Raw genomic sequence first — 12,017 nt, forward strand, 5'->3', positions numbered from 1 at the left:
ACTTGATGTACTCAAGAGACGCAATAAGTAGGGGGAACGATGAGGCTGTCACTGTCATAGCATGCCACACAGACTTACTGTTAATTTTTTTAATAAGTGGAAGGATTTCACTTTAAGATGATGATAAAAGCATAATGTAATATTCAACTAGTCACAGTCATTTATTATCCTTCAAAATCGTGTACTATCAATAATTGTATGTTTGCACATTGATTCAGCTGACAACACATAACGTTTATTTGCATCAGCATCTGGGCATAAATAAGGTATTATACTCTCACATTAAGGACAGCCAGGATATCACTAGTTAGTGGGAGATTTTCATCACTATGTAATGTCCCCAGTTTTGTATAGGCAGTGTATTGGTGATCAAAATTTTATTACACAATCATGACTATTATTTGTATTGTTTTGACATCTTTTTCCAAGGATATGGAATTGGTTTGTACTAAAAATTGTGACACTAATTTTTTCTAAATAACTTTTGTGTGAGGTTGGTTTTTTCCAAAAAGATAAATACATCATGAACATTCGTGACAGTATACACTTCAGAATTCTTAAGTAAACTTCACTGCAATAGGTGATTCCGTATGATACAATTCAGCTGTAAATTATGTGTCAATCATTTGGCTACTGGTCACTTAATTTTGTGATTTTTTAGGAGTTAATATAGGGAATATTAAGTATTATTCTCTTTATTGAAGCACAATTCCATACTTTGCTGATGAACTAGGTTAAAACTTAAATAAAATCATAACATGCCTTAAGAACCTGCATTGATATTTTGGTAACAAAAATTATTTATATGCCGTCTACTATTTACTTATTAATTGGTCTTATTGAGTAACAATTTTCGAAGGATCTGTGTAGATGGAAATGCATTGTAAGCTTTAGATGTGGCTTTGATGGTTCCTAGTGAAAGTAAATTTAAAAGAAATACAAAATACATGCTCAATATCTTGCTGACCTATACAATAACTGCATCCTAATAGGTCATATTTCAGCTCTTAAATTTTTGATAAATAGCTGAACCTCACAAGGCTCTGTCTGTAGTGCTGAAACCTTTCACGAAACCTCTCATGATATATGAGCATGTCTTACTGATAAATTCTAATGTCAGCTTCTGTGTGATAGTGATTCATCAGGTTGTAAAATCTGTTCCTGGGAAACACATTGAATTAACAAGTTCTATATTTTGGTTTTGTTGAAATTACCACAGCTTGTCCTTTCATTTTAAAGAGTTCATAGCAATTAACTTCCACATTGTCAAAAACAGCTAGGATTTAATTAGAATCTGTCAATGCTAACACAAAAGAATGTCTAATATCAACAAATAAATTGATATGGCTGCCATGCTGGGAATGCTTACAGGCTGGTGACGTGCTGATAACATGCACGCAGCCACTGTAAAATGTTAAGCACTTGATTAGGAACAGCACAATAGTTACTAGTATAGAAGCTTCTAGCTAGAGAGAAAAGCAGTTTGCCTATTAAAACTATGACTTATTGTTTCAGATTGGTATTTAAAATTAAGAAATTTTCTCCTTTGTGTAAAAAAAATGAACTTGTTTTTGTAGAACTGTTATGTTTGTAAAATGGCTAAAACTCTCAATCTCTCGAGTTTTTGTTAATATTTCAAGTTCTTTAACTTCATATAAAGAATTTCAAAGTGTTACTTTCATTTTTATAACGTGAAATCATTTTAACATGTGATTTAGACACTTTCTGTTCAGTCTTAGTTGATTGCTCTTTATTAGTGAATTTTACTCCAAATCATCTTAGGTAAAGAAACTGTTGTTTGATATTTTTTATCAGTCATATATACCTATTACTTGTTTATGAGTGGTTTGTTTTATAGCTGGGAATCATGAGTTCAAAGCCACCATGTGCTACATAGCAAGTTTAAAATGAGTCTAGCTTGCATAAATAGATGTTTGTTAACATAAACTGCATTTTATTATACAGTGAACACTGGAATCATTTGCATCACATTGTTTTTATATTTAATAAAAAAATCTAAGTTAGAGTTTCCAAAAGTTGAGCCTCATAAAGTTTTGCTCCATATTCATACATTATAGTAAAATTCTAAAACCTTGCTATTAAAATGGAACATGTGATTGTTTACCTTACTGTGTTTGTGGTAGAGCAGATTATTAAATTATTTATTATATCACTGAAGCTCATTATCTTAAATCTCAAAGAAATGTGAAAATATGCTTAGATAAGAAAGCATATTGAAATGGCAAAAGATTTTGCATAGTAGTCACTTCCAACTGAGCCATTCATTATTAAAATTAGGATTTGACTTACTTTAGTATTGGACTTGCGTTATTTGAACCTAATAATTAAATCCTCTTCCAGAGCTTCTTGTTTCAAAATAAATCTTTAAATTAATTTATAATTTCCTGGGTGATTAATTTTAATGAATATTTAAAGTATTAAATATAATTTTATAATCTTTTAATATTGATAAAGTGCTGTCTAAAATCCATTTTGTGTATCAGAAAATGTGGTTTCCAAACATATTTTTTAAAAAGCTTTAAAAAACATTGATACTTAAATGACTTCTAATCAGATGATATTTCCCAGAAATTATTCTTTATTTAGAAACAAAAACAAGACAAAAGCAATTGATTTTAATCCAAAATGTATTTTTCCTTATAAAAGAGGTCCACATACTCACTGTGTCTACTCTACAGAATTTGTCCTTTCCATTACACCACGTGTCAATTCAAGTTTATCTGGTCACTGCAAAAACTCGTGGCTAATATGTGTAATACAACACAGGAGGAGGTATTGCTCAGTTCAACTACTCTTCTATACTTAAAAAAAATACAGAAATGTTCACGTTTAACTGCAGTCCTGACATAAAAGTTACATGAAAGTTCTAGAAAATGGAATTGTTTTATTTGGTTGCCACAGTACCCTTTGAAGCCAGTCAATTAAAATGCCGAACTTTCACCTCTCCCTTGGTCAGGAGCAGCATTGGCGACACTGAGCCTTCTTTTCAGAAAGTGACATTCCCCTGCCTATTTTTTGTTGTTGATTTTTAAGCAGTACTGCCGTTTCCAGCTTTTCTTTGAAGTAGGTTTGGTTGGTTGTTTTTAGGACATATTTGTCGGCACTCCTATAGCCGTTGCTTTTACTTCCAGTGTTGCCCGTTTTTCTTTGCTGGACTCCCAGAGGTTGATTAGAGGAGGGTAAAGCTCACTGAAAGCCAAGGCTGGCTTGTGACAGTGATTCACAGCATAGCTGTGCTCACCCTCACTGCTCCCTTCTTGTGAGACACAGCTGAAAAGACACATTACACCAATGATCCCTAGAAGGCCTCCAACACAGGCCACAAATACTGTATGATTCTTTCCATATTCTTTTCCGTCATGCTCCAGACTTTTTGTGGTGACATTCACACATTGTTTTCTGCTTTTCTGATAGACGGTGGGAATATCAATACAAATTTTGTACTCGGTAGATGGTTTCAGATGAGTAAGATTATATACCTTGACATCAAATGGTATTCGAGCACTTTGGGCAGCATGAGAGTCTTCAGTCTTGACAAAGGCTGTCCACTTAACGCTGGATTTGAGGATTTTAGAGCTCGCTTTCCAGGACACCAGAACAGAATTGGCCCTGATATCTCTTATTTTAATATTCAATGACCCATTATTATCCTGAGGAACAGAACCTCCCACTTTGATCATAATCGACTTCAAATCAGCACCGACTAGGTTAGTTGCTATGCAGGTGTACAACCCCCCTTCCTTTGGGGTTATGCCTCTTATCTCTAGTGTGCCTTCAGAATGAACATAGAACTTCTCTCTCATTGTATTTGGCAATAGTTTTTTACCAGAAGGTGTGATCCAGTAGATTTCTGGCTGGGGTTCTGCAGTAGCTCTGCAGTGAAGCGACACATAGCTGTCAGCTTCTACATCCAGGTCAGAAGGAAAGCTCTCAGGAGCTATAAGAGGGAGGCAAATTTCCATCATATCCCTGAAATGCACTTGCCGAACATTCTGGCCTTGGAATTCAGGTGGGTCCACACAGAACAGCGAGTCTGGTTCCATAAACCGAATGTTGGTTTTGTTCATGTTAATCCAGCGGATTACACAGTCGCAACGGATGGGATTGCTATGTATGCTGATTTCCTTGAGGTTCGGCAAAGACTCTATGGTGCCGTGGTAGAGGGCACTGAGGGCGTTGGTGTTCAGCATGAGAGATTCTAGCTTTGGGAGTCTGAAAAATGCATTAGGGTGAATGTAAGACAATCTGGGGTTGTTAGTAGCTTCTATTTTTCTCAAATCTGGCAAGTTATCCACAGCGAGACTGTCAATGGAGACAAGTTCAGGCATATTGTTTATCCCCAATTCCTTCAAATGTAGCATATTGCTAAAATCACCCCTCCGTATTCTGTTAATAGGATTTTTATTTAGATCCAAAAACTTGAGGTTAACGGCTTTTTGAAGTGCAACCTGGGGAACCTTACTGAGCCTGTTATCATAAAAGGAGATGCTTTCTAGGTTCTCCAGGCCAGCCAAGGCGTCGTCTGGTATTTCCGTGAGGTTTATGCCAGCTATAACCAGGCTGCGAAGCTTGACAAGAGGCTGAAAGTTCATGTCCTTGATCCTGATGATGGGGTTGTCCCCAAGCATCAGAATCTCGAGATTGGGAAGAGCATCAAACCATTGACTGTTGATCATCTGCAGTCTGTTTGAGTTGAGATGAAGCCGGAGAAGATTATGTAGGCCAATGAAGGCTCCGGGAGAAATGGTAGAGAGCAGGTTGTGATTAACGTAGAGTTCCTGCAAGTTGCTCAGTCCATATAGACACTTTTCCGGCAGCTCAGTTAGCTTGTTTTCCTCTAGGTACACAGAAAGAAGCTGAGACATCTTTTGTACATTAATATTAGTGACTGAAGATAAATTGTTTTGAGATAAGTCCAGGCCAGTCAGGTTCACTGGGAAGTCTGTGGAATGTTCAATTCTTGCAATATTGTTAGTCTGTAGGAGCAGAATCTGTGTGTCGGCAGGCAATCTGGCTGGGAAGTTTAAAAGCCCTAAATCATTACAGTCCACTGTCGATGCTTCCATATAGATGGATCTCGGGGTAAACCAAGGCCTGATCTCACAGGTACATAATTGGGGGCAATCCACTTTTTTATCTATAGCTTGTACTAGTGTAGTGATAGCTAGGCCAAGTAGCACATGGACTTGGAGTGGCGTGTCCTTCATCTTAGCTTTTGTCTTCAGAAAGTTAACAGGCCCTTAAGGATTCCAGTCACAGCCAGTAAGTTCAGTAGGAGCTGACTGATGAGGGAAGTATTTGCATTTGTCAAAAGATGAACACCACAGGATTGTGGGTGTTTCCTTCATGGAAATACTTAGGAGAGCCACACATATATTTCCCCAAAATTGCATGCATCGTGGAGGAAAGATGCTTGCCGTCTCCTCAGAGATAGGGTCTTGATGGTCTCTTTGAAGATGGTGTATGTATAGATGGTCACAGGATATGGAGCAATTCATTTATTTGGAACTCTGTGATTCAAATCCCATGCTTGTTCAGACTTGCAGATGTAGAGGCATTATTCTAAGTGCAATTAAAGTGAGAGAAAAGAATTAGTTCAAGAGGAAAATCCATAATTAATGTTTAACTACATATAATCATTTCACATATATAAATATTGCTAGCATTTGCAGTATTTCAGTACGTTTTCATGACTTTGTCCCTATTGTTGTCTCAGACATTAAGTAAATCAAGAAATTTGATATTCCAAGGACTGAAGTTTCGTTTGGTATGATACATATCCTTCCAGAATTTTTCAGTTGTTTCAAAGTTTTGTTTATATCTCTAGCTTTACTTACTTTATTTTTCTGTGTTTTTATGAATGAGCTATAGTGAAAAATGAAAGACAACAGCTTTGAAGGCATGGTGGGTTTTGATGTATGCTCTAAACAAATAATGCTGGTTTATTATAATCAAATAGTGAGCCTGTTGCTCCTCCTACCCTTTATAGTCAGCACTTGGGAGCAAAATTGTTCCTGATTGCTGAATGAGCTAAGTAGTGATATTTAGCACAATTCCTTATTTTCATTCCTGCTTCTCTCTGTGGTTTGCTTTGCATAAAATGATTTGAGAGTTTCAAAAAATAGAGGCTAATCTACCTTACTGTGCATATACTTGTATAAAATTAATATAAGATGAAGATTTGATTGTTTATCATTGAGAATAATTTACATTCCATCAGTAACTAGTAATAAAAACGACCGTCTTACATCCCTAAAGTGGATACTCCTTCTTTAAAGTGACACTGGCATTCTTTTGTCAAAAAAAGGAAGACGTTCAAAAGCACATTCCAGTTTGTTTAACAGGATGCAGTGCTGGTAGGTCTATGCTTCATCCAGGCAGATTGCTGGTGAGCTGACTCCCATCTCTTCACATGGTTTAGAGAGTCAGGTGTGGTAAGACTCTTCATTTTGGGCTTGCTGCCTCTCAGCATTTATGGTTACAATGGCACAATTGGATGAAGATATGGTCGACATTTCAGCAATACACATAAATATTCATACACATAAACATAAATGCCATGTGTTCTCATAGAGAGGTATGAGTGTTACTGTTTTAAAATAAAGATTTATTTCTAAGAATTATGAATCACAGTTTACATTTACAGCTATCTTGTCTTTTCCCTTTAACACTCAGAAATGTGATTTTATCTGATATTGAGTTGTGATTTTTTTTTTTTTTTAGTTAACTATTAACTTGCCTTGAGTCAAAGATATCTGATTTTTTTTTCATCCTTCAAGCCTGCATCCTCTGGGAAGCCTGCCTTTCATATAACTTCTCCCTCTTGCTTCTCAGCATTTTGTGCTTCCAGTCACACTCCTTGGGAACATGAGATTTACTTGTCTTTTGATCTGCAGTTCCCGACCTTGGTAACTGGAATGTAGCACAGACTCAAGAAGTGTTGAGAGTATACCAGCGAATGAATGTGAGGAAATGGACATTTCCATAATTTCACATGCAATAAAAGCAATCCAATTTGTTCATTTTTAAAGCATCAATAAATTTAACTGCTCATATTCATATTTATCTTACTACTTACACAAACTCTATAGTGACTATATTTTTACATAAGATTGAAATATTATTTCTGAGGATAAAACAAAGGATTGTTAGATTCTAAAAGTCAATCTCCTGCCATCCCTAATGTCCTGACCCTTCAATACAGTTCCTCATGTTACAGTGACTCATAACCATAAAATTATTTTGTTGCCCCCTCATGAATGTAATTTTTCTACGGTTACAGTTAATAGCATAAATATGCGATATGCAGGTTCTCTGATATGCAAAGGTGTCAGGACCCACACGTTGAGAACCTTTGATTTACTGTATTTGTGGTTCATTCGTTTGTAATTTAGTGAGATTGATTAAGCAACTTCTATGTTTTAATTATTGGGTTAATAGCCAATAGAGAAAAAGATCACTTGGATCTTATCACTTCCTATAGTGAACTTCAGTTGGAAAGTCAAAGCATTAGTTAATAGATGGTTAAAGTACATGCAAGCAAGAGACCACAGAGACAGGAGCCTACAGAAATGACAACTGAATAAAACCAGTATGAAACCTCTTTTGTCCAAGATGAAGTAAAAGCCTAGGTAGAAAGTACGAAATACACTTCTTGATGTTTTCACAAATCACTAAGCTGAGAATGAGGGAGATGTGACTTCTGCCAGTTAATTGGTTATATCTGCTTTCACCAGCTGTGTGAAGGGGAGCCTGTGTCCTTTAAGTTAGCCGGAAGGTAAATTATTAAATGACATGATTAATAGAAAAACGTAAATTTTTATCTGGAAATCTTCTTGATGGGTGTGTTTGAACAATTATGTTTATGTTTAATCAGAATATTTTTTCTGATTCCATTCCATCGATTGCATAACCATAGCTTTGAGACAAGAGTTTGACCTAGGTTTATCCAGAAGACTTTCAAAAAGAAGAGTTCTTCTAGTGGTGTACAATCTCACCACTTGTTTGAGTTGGTGTCTGGGAAGACTCTGTGAGGGTGGAAAGCATAGCAGACTATAGAATATTGACTTTGTCTTACATCCTTGGAATTTGCCGTGATGCGTTCACAAGCAGTTATTAGCATGGGCTCTTCACACAGTCCTAAGACAGAAGCACTATTGTCTTACTTCTTAGTGTTTCACAGCTTCCAAATATTCTTATTAGCAATTGTTTATGTTACCAATGGCCTTGCAAAATAGGGTAGTGAGATGCTTGTATAGCCATGTACTTTTAATGAACAGGACCTGAAACCTTACAGTATTATAATCTCTCTTGCTTGAGGTCTCATCTGCCTAAGAACATTTGGCTGATAAACAATAGGATATGATTAGGACACAGTTTCCCCCACTTACGTGTTCAGCTCTTTCTAGAAGGTCACCCTGTCCACATGAATGGAAATTAGGAGGTAATTTTAAGAAACATTTAGTGCAGGGGAATTTTTTCTTTCTCATATCTGTTAAAACTATCATCTTCAGATTTTGAAGCTTAGAAAATCCATTTTGCCAAAACAAGTTATGATGAAGGTATGAGTCACACAAACTAAACTCACATGGAACTAGTATAAAAAGTAGAAGTACCATCTTATTTATTACAAGAAGTGTGACTGAAAGAAAGATTGCAACTCCTGGGTCTACTGTACAGCAAGCACCATTGCTCCATTAGAAAAACATACTTGGAAGTTTTCAGTACATCAGTGAAAGGACCTCATGAGTACATTTCCATCAGTTTACATAAAATTCAAGCATTCCAACTTGATAATTTTTGAACCTTCAATAAATGTAGCTCCTCTTATTTGTATTTATTTTACCACATACTCAAAATGCATATTAGCTATATTTTTAACGTAAGAATGAAGTTATACAGAAGTTAATACCTTATGTATAAATAAGTCTTATATCTGTAGCTTATGAATACAGGCTCAGAGGCAGCAAAGTTAGACTAGAGTTCATACTTATCACAGTCATGACAACGAAGGCTTCCTTTCCTGCTACTGGACATAGTTCTCCTGTAGAGGGTAAACCCAAGTACCCTGGTCACTGGTGTACCCCGAACCCACATGCCCTGGCTGGAAGCTTTTCCTTTGTTACTTCTCAACTGTTAGCTTAATTTTCATTCACATTTCTTTAAGAGTCTAATGAAACTGAGACTATTATTAGTAAACAGTATATATGTTAGGTTATTAGATTATGAATAGCTATGTACTGACTGATTATTCTTTTGCTAAACATTTAATGATTTGATTATTATTCTTCCTAGACATAAGATTATTATGATTAGGATCATTGTTCACCTCAATTTATTTGGTTATATTAAGACATTTAATTGGTTGATCAGAACTTAGTTAATAATTTGCTGATTAATAACTTACAGGTGTGTCTTTCACAGTTTGTATTGAATGATAGCAAATCAAACAACAATTAGCATAATTTTAAAAAATGATTAAGTATTCAGCAAACAGTTATCAGAAAGGTACCATCACACTTTTCAAGCAATTTTCCTTAAGAAATTTCACCTTTCTCTGTGAAGCATCTGCTTGAACGTGAGAAAATTATGGCCACTTGAAAGCGAGAGAAGTTACAGCCATTTTGAAACAGCTATTTTTTTTCAACGTATGCATTAGTTTCACCAATGAGAAAATGTTTTCCTGCTAGTGACCATTTGTAGATTGGGCTACATAGTTTATTTAAAAAGAGTTTTATCCCTTTTCCTATACATTGGTACAAGAACTTTAAAAATAACCCATTGCACAACTAAAAATAAGTTGACCAGCTTAAATGCAGTTTAGGTGAATTTCTCAGAATTTTAAAAAACGTCCTCACCTCTTTCTTCCCAGGTCCCAGATTTCTAGCTGCCGTTCATAGGTTTTGATCACACAGAATAAAAGATAAAGACTTGTGAGAAGCATTTCAAATTTAGGAAAATGTGAACTAGATCATGGCAAATATACTTAAATAATGGCCTGTATTCCATCATTTATCAAGGATCTCACACTTCAGGGAAAAATCTGAGGCTTAAAGATTTTAGGAGTAGATATTATAAATTGACTGATGAATGCATTAAAAATGCTTAATGTGATGGATCCCCGGGTATAGCAGTCTTTAGATGGTCCATCCTTTCATTTCAGCTACAAACTTTGTCTCTTTAACTCCTTCCATGGGTGTTTTGTTCCCATTTCTAAGAAGGGGCAAAGTGTCCACACTTTGGTCTTCGTTCTTCTTGAGTTTCATGTGTTTTGCAAATTGTATCTTATATCTTGGGTATTCTAAGTTTCTGGGCTAATATCCACTTATCAGTGAGTACATATCATGTGAGCTCCAAACGTTGACACCATTGCATACACTAGCAAGATTTTGTTGAATGGACCCAGATATGATTGTCTCTTGTGAGCCTATTGCCAGGGCCTAGCAAACACAGAAGTGGAGGCTCACAGTCAGCGACTGGATGGATCACAGGGCCCCCAGTGGAGGAGCTAAAGAAAGTACCCAAGGAGCTAAAGGGATCTGCAACCCTATAGGTGGAACAACATTATGAACTAACCAGTACCCCGGAGCTCTTGACTCTAGCTGCATATGTATCAAAAGATGGCCTAGTCGGCCATCACTGGAAAGAGAGGCCCATTGGTCTTGCAAACTTTATATGCCCCAGTACAGGGGAACTCCAGGGTCAAGAAGTGGGAGTGGGTGGATAGGGGAGTGGGGGCGGGGGGAGGGCTTGGGGGACTTTTGGGATAGCATTGGAAATGTAAATGAAGAAAATACATAATAATAATAATAATAATAATAATAATAATAATAATAATAACAATAATAATAAATGCTTAATGTGCAGATAGAATTTCTCTTTTTCCCTTACACTGTGGTAATTTAGCAGTAAGCAGATAATCTTACTCAGCGCAGAGTGCAGCCTGTCGGTGATTGAAGCTTTAGTGTGATCAGGCATTGGGAACTCAGTGAGTTCGCGTTTGTTCTTCTCAGTCACTTTTGCTTGTTTTCAGAGAGAGCTATTTCTAAACATCATTTTTAATCTTGAAGACCACATACTCATATGTTAAAGCTAGATAAACTGAAACTGCATATTTTGAAAATTCAGATTATATTGAAATGTCAGTAGAAATGGAAAACTTTATCTTAACCCATGGTAGTTCTCAGGATGCTCTCACATGATTGGCATGGCTCTGACAATGAGCTCATTGCCCATTCTCCTCTGCATGTATTTATCCATCCACCCTTGTGTCAATATTCTTGGGTACATATAGCGCATTTTCATTTCACTGTATACATCACTTCCCTTTTAAAACTGAAATATTCAAAAAGATATATTTATTATAGTCTTTCAGCTACCTTAAGCCCTTTTGTGGCCTTAATCAAGCCCCCCTTTTTATTTTTAATTTAGGAAGCACTTGGAAATGTGGGATATTTTTCCCCAATGTTTGTGTTTCTTTGTGTTCCCTGAATGTTTCTTACAGCTTATTTAGTTTCTCCAATTGCCTCCCCATGCAATTTTTCCTGCAGAAGAGCAAAGGCTTAAAATATTTTATCTACTACACTGACAGCATGAAGCATGCCAATTTAGTTCACTGAAATAAATAATACTTTTTTAATGCCCGTGGACACTCATCATGGCTGAGATTTCTTTTCAGTATATTTTTGGTCAGAATCAAAAGGAAAACATCTAGATGAGATTGCATATTGACTCTTTTTATGGAGAGAACCCTGTCCTGGCCATTCTTTGTCTGCGTCTCACCATTGGCCAGTCACTGACTGATCACCTCCTTGATTAAGGCCGTCCTGTAGACATGGAAAGTTGACCATAAGTAAGACCCTGTATCTTCTTGCAAAGTTCTCAGTGAGTCGAGTCAATAAGGAGTATACTGCACAGCCAATGTGATTTACAATAAAGCCATGTGTAATGGTCTGTGTGTGTACTGAGGAAAGGATGCTTAATTCTGTCTGTATAGG

The 12,017-nt window shown here is 36.3% G+C and overlaps 2 protein-coding genes across 5 annotated transcripts in view; one reads left to right on the forward strand and one right to left on the reverse strand.

The window, feature by feature from the left end:
* Immp2l (IMP2 inner mitochondrial membrane peptidase-like (S. cerevisiae)) overlaps positions 1-12,017 on the forward strand; it is a 931,528-nt gene that overhangs the window by 425,028 nt on the left and 494,483 nt on the right.
* Lrrn3 (leucine rich repeat protein 3, neuronal) overlaps positions 2,580-12,017 on the reverse strand; it is a 34,390-nt gene continuing 24,952 nt past the window's right edge. For 2 of the 3 annotated variants that reach the window (NM_001271709.1, NM_010733.3), the window contains exon 2: positions 2,580-5,583. In NM_001271709.1, the coding sequence (NP_001258638.1) occupies positions 3,105-5,228 (2,124 nt within the window). In that variant the 5' untranslated portion in view covers positions 5,229-5,583 and the 3' untranslated portion in view covers positions 2,580-3,104. Of the gene's footprint in view, positions 5,584-9,878; positions 9,908-12,017 lie in introns of all 3 variants that reach the window. The other variant, NM_001271708.1, reaches the window with a different exon arrangement.

The sequence above is a fragment of the Mus musculus genome, chromosome 12 (genome assembly GCF_000001635.26).
Source record: "Mus musculus strain C57BL/6J chromosome 12, GRCm38.p6 C57BL/6J".
Classification (NCBI taxonomy): domain Eukaryota; kingdom Metazoa; phylum Chordata; class Mammalia; order Rodentia; family Muridae; genus Mus; species Mus musculus.